Below are 13,142 nucleotides of genomic sequence, written 5' to 3' on the forward strand. Positions count from 1 at the left end.
AGAGAAGGAAAAGCCATAAGCCCTGAACTAAAATACTATGACTATGCAAAAGGGCTCCTAGTGCTATATATAGTTTCACTTAAAAGTTTCAAAGTACATTTGGTTGTCAGATCCCAACTATTACTACACAGAAAATCTAAACATTAGTAGAATACAATAAAACATAGCTTTGGTATAAAAGAAAGAATTCAAACCATAATGCAAAATCCCTTTCAGAGTATAATTAGTCTTTTTCCGTGTTAAAGGAGATTGAGATTACTTAAATGTTCTGTGGCAGATAGAATAAAACAATCTTAATATTTAATTTTGAAAGTAACAAACCAACACACTTTTGGTGATCGAGGGTCTGGAGAACGAGCAAAGAGTTCATCTTCAGGCACCTGAACACTTGAGGACACCGATTCACATGGACGTGTACCATTGTAGATATGGAATTTGCAATGAGGATTTAAGGCCATGGCAAGAAGTTCTAGGAGTGGAAACCAGTCTTGGGCCAACTTAGCCACACATAGTTCCACCAGGCGATGGGTATTGTTAATAATACATCTCTGTTATACATGGGAGAAAGGTGATTCAGAATGTGAAAACATTGCAATTTCAAACCCAAGTTGTCATCCTAATTACCCTTATCTTAATATTAAATGAGTTCCTCATTTTTATGCTGATTACTTGAATTATATTTAATTCATTAGTACTATGACCAAATTCATTTGCTTTATAATGTCTATGGTGTGTACTTTCAAAAAGCTACTTGCTTAAAAATGAAATAGGTACTATGAGTTGCCAAATCCTGCTCTATCTCTTCAGGCAACATACAAATTCCCATTTTTTTCTCTCTTTGGAATTCTTACACTAGAAGCAACAATTCTAAAATTGAAATAATATAGCAGTTACCCCAATGGAAGACTATACACTAACAAGCTCTGTATTTCTAAATCTGAGAAATTACATTATGTTGGGACTTTTACCCCATCATCTTCACTGAAAAAAGTTTTAGACCAGAAAAATATCATCTGCTTTATGACTATCTCCATAGTGAAACAAATAACAGATTTGTAGCACTTATAGCATCTTATTAGTTCAGATACAACTTCTTTCACTCTCTAAGTGAAATCTGATTGCATCCTACAAATAACAAGTACTGAAGTATTTGCATTGCTTCTGTTCATAGTTTGGAGATATTAGGGCCCTAAGATCACTTTAAATAGTCTACTTAAAAGGGATGACTTTTTTCCTTTCCTGTCCTTTCTTTTTTTTTTTTTTTTTTTTAAAAAAAATTGTCCATTCAGTTCTTTATTAGACCATCAGGTGTTTTAGACAGACACAGTATCACAGCTTCACAGAGTTAAACAAATGCAATATAAACAAAAGTAACACACCTTAAAATAATATTCTACAACAGAGAAAGAACAAAAGAAAAAATCCTGCATTGTTACAGGGTTTTACATAATCTTGAATGCTTCCTATATTCTCGGAGGAGGTCTGGCTGGCTGTCATAGATTCTCCCATAAAGTCTGGTTATTGCGTTGTAACTTGGCTTTTTTTTTTCTTTTAATGCAGAATGTGGTTTATTGAAGGAGGGAGGAAGTCTTAAATACAGGCTTACAGCACAATGGAAGAACCCCGGAGGGCAGAAGTTCATTGCCGAGGACAATGTTTTACAGTCTTGCATCTAAGCTGTTAATGCCCAATATGCAGGATACACAGACAAAGAACTTTCCCTTAAGCATTCAGGAGGGTGGAACCCAGCAGGGAATTAGCACAGGGAGGGTGTCAAGGTCAAGGTCAGCGGGATGACAATTTTAAATTGAATCCAGACTAAACAACTGTTTAAAGAGTAACTCATGGCTCTGAAATATACATGTTTCTTTGCTGTCCTTTTCTGCAGTGATTACCTCTACAAACACTGATCTTTCAAGTCCCCCAGACATGCATTATATTTTCTCCATCTTGGGCAAGTTTTGCCTTCCTTAACAATATATAAAATGGCAGTACATCTCACAATTGACTGTATCAGATTTTCAATAAAATGGGGTGATCTGTCTAAGGTCAAAAGGCACTGGAGAACCAGGGAGAAAGATTAAACCCAGTAGTTTTAACTCTAAATCTCATTGTTGTTTTAAATGCCCATGCTGCCTCTAACAGAAATAATTCACTATAAAATTACTTTAAAAGTTACACTTTTATACTACAGTAGGCCAAATATATCATACACAAATACACACACACTTGACCTCCCCATCCAAAGGATCACTATATAATCTGCTTTTTAAAAGTCAAATGGAAAACTCACATGAATCTCAAACTTCCAGCCACTCACTGCTTCATCTGTAAGGATTTTTGTGAATGAGATTGTTAGCCCATCTCGGAAAAATCGCTGACATGCTTCGCTTTTAACATCAAGGCCTAAAAAGGGGGAGAAAAAAAACCATTATTTCACAATGCTCAACTGTGTGATGAAAGACCGTAAGTAATTGGAAACCTGGATGACAGGCTAGCAGTTGCAGTTCCAGAGTACTTCTGGTAAAAAGTTCATAGCATCATCATAACACTATTGTTATTTCAAAGTTTCTACACATCAGAAAGGAAATGATTCAGAAATAAAGTAATTTTTTAAAAATTATTTAAAGAACGATATATATATATATATATATATATATATATATATATATATATATGCGCGCTGAGTGTATACCACGTTTCATTCAGGTACTATAAGTAGCCAAAGAGGGGGTGTCTGACTCCCAGGAGCTGTTGTTATACGTGGTTAAGGGCCACCAGTCGTGGGTGCTAGGAACTAAACCTGGGTCCCTTTTCTTCAAGAGCAGCAAACATTCATAACTAACTGCTCAGCTATCTCTTCAGGCCTCCCAAATAAAATTCTAATTATGCAAAAGCACACTCGATGTGGTAATATTAACAATAACAGGGCTGGATCTACAGCTCACTGCAAGGGCAGCTACTCTAACATGTACAATGATCTTAGGTTTAATCATCAATGGAAGAAAAAATGAAGGCAATAAAAACTTAACTGATAATGTTACAATTTAATGCACTAAATATATCTTAAGCCCAAAATGATGGTCAGTACCATGTGACAGACTCTAAATATTTCATAGCATTTTGTTCTGAAAATAAGCCTTAAAATTTACATTCATAAGTATTTTTAAAATATTAGTTTGCAAACTATGTACTTAGCACCCACTCGTATCTTTACTATTCTCCAAGTGGTCAAATAAGATGAACTGTTTCATCTTTATTTCACTATCTATACATCTCTTTCTTCTTCCAAGTCAAGAATCTATTTTTTCCTTTTGTCTTTTTAAAAAATGCATTCTTTACGTGTGCGTGCACACATGCACGATTGAGGGGGTGCTAGGGAGTGCGTATAGAGGTCAGAGGACAACTTCTGTGGAGTCAGTTTGATCCTGCCACTTTTAAGTGAGTTCCAGGGGTTGAATTCAGATCACCACGCCATCTTTCCAGCCCTACACTTTTTTATCTTTACTTCATCTCATCTGATTTAAAAAAGACAACAGAGCCATGTGTCACCAATACAAAGAATGACTTTAACATCTCAATATGTATAAAAAATATCTGATTTTGATTGTACAATAGGAGTGACATTGAAACTTTACAAATGGAGCATCATGTAAAATAAACTATGGTGCACAAAATAAGTATGGGAGAGGAATACAATCTACTGAATGTCAATGGCACTGACTGAAATATGTTTTTACTACATAGTTAATGTTTAGACTATAACTAGCAAAGTTCACTTCAATTGTGAGACACAATCATAATCTGATTAAACTTTTTTCATAGCTTTCAAGATTGGTAAGGCACAACAAACATTCTTTAATCAAAGGAGGAATAACTGATGTAAGATAAAATTTCCCCTTGCCAGGGAGTGACATGTACCCAAGCAAGGTACTATAAAAATGTCAATTTTGACAATAACTAATACAATCGCTTATTGTTAGTTACGACACACCCAGAACAGTTATGTTTGGGTACATGTCTTCCAAAGGTTTGGTCGCCACTCTGTGGTGATATGGGGAGACTTGGCAAACGCTTGTAAAAGGTAGAATCTAGTGAGAAATCTGAAAAGTAGGGGTTTGCCCTCAAAAGTGATTGTGAGATCCCTTATCTCTCTCTCGTTTCCTGGACACCAAAAGGTGATCAGCTTTGCTCTACCCACACATTTTCCCCTGGCCCTAACTCTAACCCTATGAAATCTCTAGAACTGTGAGCCAATCAAGCTTTTGTGTGTAAGCTGTTTATTTGTTATCTGTCACAGTAATAAAAAGATAATACAAAAGACTATCTTAGAAAATAAATGTTGCTCCTTTTAATTTCCAGTGCCTTAGCCAGGTGGTGGCAGCACACATCTTTAATCCCAGCACATGGGAGGCAGAGGCAGGTGGATCTCTGAGTTCGAGGCCAGCCTGGTCTACAGAGAGAGTTCCAGGACACAGCCAGGGTAACTCAAGAAATTCCACTCCCTCAAATTCCAGTGCCTTAAAATAGCAAACTGAGCACCACTACTAAGAGAATTCAGCCATATCAGAAACAGACCAGAGTAATTTATTATTGTTCAATCCCAACATTAACCTTTTACTTCCCAACAACTGAGCACTAGATTCTTTTTATTGCGTTAAGTATTTCTTTTTAACGGAACCACTTTATAAGTCTTCTTTTCCTTAAAAAAATAACTTATTCTATTGTTTTAAAAGCTACTTTTATTTAAAAAACACATTGCTGGGCCAGCCATATGGTTCAGCCTGTAAAAACAGTTCCCAGAGAGGCTGAAAACCTTTCAGTCTCTGGGAATCACATGGCGGAAAGAAAAGAATCAACTCTTAAAAGTTCTTGATTGCCACATATACCATACCCTTCCCATAATGAATAAATACAAAGCAATCAACAAAAATAGAAATAAAAAATTCTTTGTTCAAAGAATCATAGATTAAGAGTCATGCATCCTTTAGTATAGTAATTTGCAGGTCTGCACATTACTTAAGACCAGAAATCCCTTAGGATGCTCACCTTCCCTCTTCTGCAGCTAGTTAACCTCAAATGATATTTGTACTATGCATCGCCTACAGAGTACTTAATTACAAAAACTTTTGTGTATATTATGGAATTCCCACAACAGGAATGAATCTTTGAGTGATTACAGATCTAAACAATGGACTTGCTATTTAGAAATACGAATACATATACCCTTTCTGTCTAGCACTCTTGAGGGTTGTCCTTTTTAAACAGATGTGAGCTCTATCTCTAAACTTACTATACACTTGTGTTTTAACAGGAAAATAAAGTTTTCAGGAATAAAGTGAAAATATATCTAGTAGCATGAATTTGGAAAAGCATGACACTGAAACATACCTTTCTTACTCAGATCAATAGCAGCTTCTAGAAGCACTTCTAATTCCCCTTTCGGCAAAACTGGAACGACCCATCGAGGCCTAGGAATTTACAAAATAAAGAGGCTTACTGGTTATGCACTAAATAAAAGACGTACTATAGTCAGTTACTAATTACAATTCATTATTTTCACTATGAAAACATTAAGTAGGCCGGGCGGTGGTAGCACACGCCTTTAATCCCAGCACTCTGTGAGTTCGAGGCCAGCCTGGTCTACAAAATGAATTTCAGGATAGGCTCCAAAGCTACACAGAGAAACCCTGTCTCAAAAAAAAAAAAAACATTAAGTATTAACTAAAATAACATTAAATATTAAAACAGTGGGGCTGGTTGAATCATTTTTTTTTTTTGTTGTTGTTGTTTGTTTCTTTTTTGGTTTTTCAAGACAGGGTTTCTCTGTGTAGCTTTGGAGCCTGTCCTGGAACTCACTCTGTAGACCAGGCTGGCCTCGAACTCACAGAGATCCACCTGCCTCTGCCTCCCATGTGCTGGGATTAAAGGTGTGCGCCACCACTGTCCAGGGAATCACTTTTTACAATTAAGCATCATTTGTTGTCTCTACAAGCAGACTTCTACAAAATATAAAAGAAACTACAGAGGACTATTAGTAAATCTTCACAGTCAAAGACTTTCAGAATTCAGATTAGAAAAGGCATGCCTTGAAATTCCTCACAAAGAACAAAGTCTTCAGAAGGCTAAGACTGATTCATGCCTTATAATCTATCATGCCTTATATTCTATCAACTTTTTCTAAAGATGTGCAGAATCCAAAGGTGACTCTCCCTTAAACAAGGATGCAGCATCCTCTCTAGTTTCAGTGCTGACCCAAACATCTGGCCATCTATCCTTTTCATAGGCCTTCTCAATCATCACCATTTAATTCACCCATTGTTCCCCAGAAGAGTCAACCTTCTAGCCAACCACTGAAATCTCTCCTAAGAGCTGGTAAAATTCCCAACCACTCTTGCCCCTTGATTTAATAAAAGCACTTCATCAATAACCTATTAGAAACAAATAACTATCATCATTTATTTACAAATGTCCTTTGCATTTTTCTTCCATAAAGAATTGTTTTCATGCAACCTAGTATCTAACCTGCATATTTTACCAACCACCAGACAAAACTGAAATATAACAATGCAACTTTGTTATGTCATCTCTGCTGTTAAGAACAATCAAGGATTTTATAAATATCCTTAACATTGATTTGACAATAATTCATTGCATGCAATTATTACAAGCTGCTACTACAAGCTGTATATTTCTCTTAAATGTTCCCTTTAAAATGAGTCAATTGAGAGAATATTTCAAACAAGTAAAACTAGTTATAAAATTATAGTAAGATTTTATATTTATAGAAAAACTCAATACATACATAACAGTAAACACAAATATCGAAAAATGTACTGATTTATGTTAAGAGAAATTTTTGGTTGCGATATGTGGGGAAGGGGCTAGATAAATTTTATCTACTTACTATATATTACACAACATCGTTCTGGGCTTACCAATGCATACTAATTACTAAGAAATTCAGATTTTTGTTGTGTGTTTTTTCCAGATAGGGTCTCATTATATGTGTGCTCTCTGGCTGTCCTAGAACTTACTATGTAGATCAGTTTGTCCTTGAACTCACAGAGATCTTCCTGCCTCTGCCTCCCAACTGCTGAGATTAATTATGTGAGCCACTCCACCCAGCTCAGTTTTTTTAATGCAAAGGATTTTTATTTCTCCATACATGAAGTTTTGACTTTTATTAAGTAAAAAGGCAAAATGCCTATATTTTCATAATTCTTTTAAAAATGCTCTCAGTTTTAATCAATTAATTTTTGTGTATGAGTGCTCTGTCTGCATGTATTTTTGGTGCCTTTAGAGGCCAAAAGAGCCTGGACTCCCTTGGTCTGGAATAATAGATAACAGCTATGAGCTGCCATGTGGGTGCCAGCAATAGAATCAAAGTTTTCTGGAAAAGCAGCAAGTGCTCTTCATGGCTGAGCCATTGCTCCAGTGCCCACTACTCTTTCTGAGGGGCCCTTGTTGAGCTCACACTACCCAGTGTGGACTACACTCAGATAGGGTTTTTTTGTTGTTGTTTGCTCTTCTGTTTCTTTACATCCTTTCCTTACCCTGAAGAACAACTTAAAAGTGTCATTCTCTTGAGTCAGCATGAAGGGCATCCTCTGAGAAACTCCTTATGACCTGGTTTGCTTCAGGGCTACCCTAAAGTTATTAAAGTTACACAAGAACCAACATGCCCACTGAAAAGAAGCTTCAACAACTCTTAAAAAGGCAAACTACACAAACAGTTCTACTTTGGAAATGAACAACTAGGGCCATATAGTTAGCTTCACTAATGTTCTCGCTCTTTTTCATTATATCCAATAAGAACCATCTATTATAAAGTACTTGATAGTGACTATGATGGGAAGATTAGGCAGTAGATTCCTCTTCACCAGTCTTTGTTTTACCTATCACATATAATGCTGAAAAACTTGGTTTTCTTATGCATTATACACACTAGAAACGAAAACAACTGACCTGTTGATCATATCATCTAACTTTGCCAAGTCAGTATGTGGAAATGCAGGTTCCTCATCTTCAATCTGTGGAGGGGCATCACCTTGACCTTGCTCATCAGGAGGAGTTGCCGGGGAATTCTCATTGGAAGAATCAGGCGATGAAGTCTTGATTAAAAATTAAACATTCCAGATATAAGTTTCTATAACGCACGCGCGCGCGCACACACACACACACACACACACACACACACACACGTCCAAACATTAAGAGATTAGCATTAGTTTTTAAAATGTTAGTAGCATAAAATTTTACAAGGACATCATTGAAACCTTATGATTTAATATATTCTTTCAAAGTTTGTGCTGGATTAAAAGATGAAGTAGCCACCTAATAAACTTTTACACTAAGGAAGGAGAACACAACTAAGTCACCAGGCAGAGAATTCAAATGCTAGAAGCCCCATACAAATAGCTAATTTGAAGTCTATAACTTTAGTAACCTGTTTTGTTTTAAACAACCAACAAAACACTTTGTCCTGTATTTACATGCTCACAGAAAATAGAGACAAAACCAATTTTAAACATCTATGATACCACACCAACAAACAAAACACCAGCAATGACATTTTAATTACCTCCTTGTGATCTTTTTATGAACTAAAGAAAAACTGTCCATGTATGTATAAATTTTCAATAAAATTGGGACTGTATCTGTCCCTTTTCATTCAATATCTAAGTAGTCAAAATTATCAGCATTACATAAATTAAAATTAATACGAGTCTGTCATGTATAAATCTTGTAGAAAACACATTTTTCTTTAAGACAGGACACTAGAAATATTAACTACAACAGCATAAACAATTTCTTTAAAAACAATTGGCATACATAGTCAAATTACATTCTAGAACCTTCTCAGATACATCTGAGGAATGCTCATCCCACTTGTCACTGGTTTTTATGACATACTAGGAGTCTTAAAATTTATTCAATATGTACAGCTTTTAAAGTTAAAAATTTGATTAAGAAATTCCCTTTATGGGTCAGTAAGATGGCTTATTAATGCTCTTGCCACTGAGCCTGATGACTCAAATTAAACACCCAGAACACACATTGTACAGAAGTGGCTCCCTCAGGTTATCTTTTAATTTCTCTTATGTCAGTACATGTAAAGCTTATGAAAAACTGAGCCCTGGACTGGAGGGATGACTCACCCACTGTTCTTTCAGAGGACTAGAGTTCAATTCCCAGCACCCATACCAGGCAGATCTCACACCACTTCTGTAGGTATCTGTACTTATGTGTACCCACACATAGATGCACATACACACATATAATTAAAAATAACAGAAAGAAACAAACAAAAACTAAGCCCTAAATCAGGCGCTGACTAAATCTTTGGTTGCTTCTTTGTGGTCCAACAGTATCAGAGATTGTGAAATAATTAAAATACTAACATTACATAATATAAAATAGCCTGGGTAGTGGTGGCACACACCTTTAATCCCAGCACTTGGGGAGGTAAAGGCAGACGGATCTCTCTGTAGGTTCAAAGCCATCCTGGTCTACAAAGTGAGTTCTAGAATAGCTAGGGCTACAGAGAAACACTGTCTCAATAATCAAAACCAAAACATAGCAATAAGAAACAATGAGAAATTTTATAGGCAAACAGAGTGGTTCTATAGGTAAGAATGTAATTTGCTTTTGTTCTTTTGTTTTAAAAATGCAAGTTATCTTCAATAGATGAACACAATGTGCATATATTAATGTAATAGACATGTAATATTACTATCACAAACCTAAGACCTCTAAAAATCAAGTATATTTTAAAATAAAAGTAACATGTCTTTTTAAAACACAGATTTGTTTATTTATTATGTATACAGTGTTCTGCCTACATGTATGCCTGCACGCCAGAAAAGAAAACTTGATCTCATTATACATAGTTGTGAGCCATCATGTAGTTGCTGGGAATTGAACTCAGGACCTCTGGAAGAGCAATCAGTGCTCTTAACCTCTGAGCCATCTCACCTCTCCAGCCCCTAATAATGTGCTTTTAATCCCGGGACTTGGGAGGCAAAGACAGGAGGATCTCTGAGTTTAAGGCCAGCCTGGTTTACAAAGGGAGTTCCCGAACAGCCAGAACTACATAGTGAGAGACCCTGTCTCAAAACAAAACAAGTGTAATGTTAACAAACAGGATTTCTTTTCACTGAAAAGCCCTGCAAAGCCATGAAAATTGCAAAAAGAGGTTAGAATCCACACACAATACAGGTAATAAAGCAGAAAAAAAAGAGAGAAAGATAAACTACTAGCTCCTGGTTTAAACATAGTAAACATTAGTATCCAACAGCCCTTTGACTATATTTAAAGAAACAAATACTGGCCTTCAAATTTATGGGACAGGAAAGACTATTTTGTCAAATTTTGTGACCATGTACATTACCATTTTATGTCTCAAAAATGGGAATTAGAAAAGGAAATGAATTAACAAAGTTGGCACATTTGGGATGGAGGACCTGGCTTGCTCATTTCTCTCAAGTGGCAGAGGAAGGGGAGATAGAAAGAAAAAAAGGCCTTTTCTACCAGACTAAAAATAGAGTATGAAGCCTGTAACACCTGAACAGTAAAAACCTAGCCCCAAATCACAAAGTACTCTACAATAATAACACTTTTGCTTTAAAAGTTATCCATACAAACCCCACGAAAATGTGTATCTCTGTAAGCAGTGTGTCTGTTATTCATGTATACACAAACCAACTAGTTTACCCCAAACACCACTACAGGAGCTGCATTATCACAATCTTACTCTTTGGCTTATTCAACCTAATTCTTCAAAGTATAAAACTGTATAGATTAGAAAGGGTTAAGATAAATTTCAGGAGATGAAAACAAGAAAATTAAGAAAAAAGAACGTAAAAAACAATTAAATAAGGTTTTGTAAAAGCATGTGGTGTTTTTTTATGGGGGGAGTTATTATAAGTCTCCCCAAAATGATTTTTTTGGGGGGAGCAGCAATGTATTAATGAAATTAGTAAGCCCCTAGAAAGATTGATCAGCAGAGAGAATACAAATTAGTAGTATCAGAGATGAACAAAGACAGACCCTGCCACAAACCCCCATATATACTTAAAAAAAAATAGTCAAAAGGATATTACAGGGTCTGGGGTAAGAAGCAGTTTCAAGTTATATAGTATGCACTTAGCATATGCAAAGACCTGAGTTCCATTCCAGCACTCAAGATCACAAACAGTATTATAAACAACTGCATTTAAATAAAGTTGGCACTCTAGATGAAGTGGACAAAAATGACCAAGACAAAGAAAATGGTTTTTTGTTTTATTAAGAAAATCCTCCTTTAAAAAGATGGATCTAGGCTGGGCATAGTGGTTCACACCTTTAATGCCAGCACTTAGAAAGCAAAAGCAGGTGAATCTCTGTAAATTTGAGACCAATGTGATCTACATTGTGAGTTCCAGGACAGCTAAGGCTATGTAGAGAGACCCTGTCTCAAAAAACAAAAAAAGATGGATCTACATAGAAAATCTGTTTACAAAATCAAGTTTTTTTTTAATTAGTAAATTTTACTAGTAAAATCTTCCAACGGGGAATAGACATCAGAAGAACCAGAAACCTTACATAAGTTGATTGAGAAAACAGAATAATAATATTACTTTAAGAGCTTTAGGGCAAGCAAAAGATTGACCCAGTATCTATGCTAAGGTCTTTACAAACATTATTTCATTTGATCCTCAAACAATGCCATGAAGTTCCATTACTGTTATCCCTATCAAATGAAGAAACTGAGGCTTCGAGATTATATAATTTACCCAGTCATAAAGCTGATATGGTGCAAAGGTGAAATTTGATTTGAATGCCAGTAATAAGACTTTGGTCCATAGTCTTTAAAAATCTTATTGTGAATTGACAATTTATGATTTTATATATATGCCATACAAAATGGAGTTCTGATTTACTTGGTCCCATAGGCTACACTGAATAATACAATGGTTTCTCCCAGAATCTACAGAGGACTTAAATCGTTCATTTTATTAAAGACTGACAATGTAAGACATCTGAAAAAGACATGAAAAAAAAAAAAACAATGTTGCTGAAGCACTTGAGTTTTTTTGTGACTGCTGAAGACCTATATTTACTTTTCTTAAACAAAACATTCAGTTTATGGTTGCTTCACAATCATTTCTATCATGTTTCCACACTCAGCACTCAAGAGTATAGGAGATATACCAATGTGTCTTTATCTTTAATGTCTTACCTGATTCTGTTGGAGGGGGGGCTGAGACTGTCCATCAGGAGCTTGGCCCTGGTTGTCATTCCCTCCAACTGGAGAGCCACGAGTTGTGGCTGTCATACTCGACACAGGGCAGATCTTTGCAATTTTGTCTGCTTATGTAGTTGTCTTAAGAAAAGAAATTATAGTCCACTTATAGAAGATGAAGTACCAGCATTTGTCAGTCTTAAAAAGCTCCAATTCAAGAATAAAACATCTTGCAGAGACCATTGCATAACCTACAAATAGAAGGGAAAAGAGAACATTTTGTTAAAAGATTTATTTATTATGTATACAGTGCTCTGTCTGCATGTATGCCTGCAGGCCAGAAGACGGCGCCAGATCTCAATACAGATGGTGGTTAGCCACCATGTGGGTGCTGGGAATTGAACTCATGACCTCTGGAAGAACAGCCAATGCGCTTAACTGTTGAGCCATCTCTCCATCCCAAAGAACATTTTATTTTAGAAATAACTAACATGAACTATAAAAACTGTTCAGCCGGGCACATGCCTTTAATCCCAGCGCTTGGGAGGCAGAGACAGGAGGATCTCTGTGAGTTCGAGGCCAGCCTGGGCTACAGAGCGAGTTCCAGGACAGGCTCCAAAGCTACACAGAGAAACCCTGTCTCAAAAAACAAAAACAAAAAAAAAAAAAAAAACTGTTCAAGTTTATTATCACCATTCAATCAGGTCAAGAGAACATGACTATATAAATTGACAGGTGAAAAGTGAAAATCTAAAACTTCATTACTTAAACTAATAACGGTTCTGTAACTATTATACCACAAAACCATACAAGTCTAGCTTTATCAATTAATATTTCAATTTTCTCCTGTAACTGACTCCAAAGGCAGTATCAAGAAGCTAGCTGCCACTCACTTAAATCATGGAATGGTAAACTG

General features: G+C 36.0%; 1 protein-coding gene across 5 annotated transcripts in view; it reads right to left on the reverse strand.

Moving 5' to 3' along the window:
• The window catches only part of Usp9x (ubiquitin specific peptidase 9 X-linked), a 145,099-nt gene that overhangs the window by 79,710 nt on the left and 52,247 nt on the right, over positions 1 to 13,142 (reverse strand). For 3 of the 5 annotated variants that reach the window (XM_076562498.1, XM_076562499.1, XM_076562497.1), the window contains 5 exons: positions 12,224 to 12,477; positions 7,969 to 8,114; positions 5,392 to 5,471; positions 2,294 to 2,406; positions 330 to 548 (listed from right to left, as the gene is read on the reverse strand). In XM_076562498.1, the coding sequence (XP_076418613.1) occupies positions 330 to 548; positions 2,294 to 2,406; positions 5,392 to 5,471; positions 7,969 to 8,114; positions 12,224 to 12,319 (654 nt within the window). In that variant the 5' untranslated portion in view covers positions 12,320 to 12,477. Of the gene's footprint in view, positions 1 to 329; positions 549 to 2,293; positions 2,407 to 5,391; positions 5,472 to 7,968; positions 8,115 to 12,223; positions 12,478 to 13,142 lie in introns of those variants that run through there. The other 2 variants (XM_076562496.1, XM_076562495.1) reach the window with 1 other exon arrangement.

Source organism: Peromyscus maniculatus, chromosome X, assembly GCF_049852395.1.
Source record: "Peromyscus maniculatus bairdii isolate BWxNUB_F1_BW_parent chromosome X, HU_Pman_BW_mat_3.1, whole genome shotgun sequence".
Taxonomy (NCBI): domain Eukaryota; kingdom Metazoa; phylum Chordata; class Mammalia; order Rodentia; family Cricetidae; genus Peromyscus; species Peromyscus maniculatus.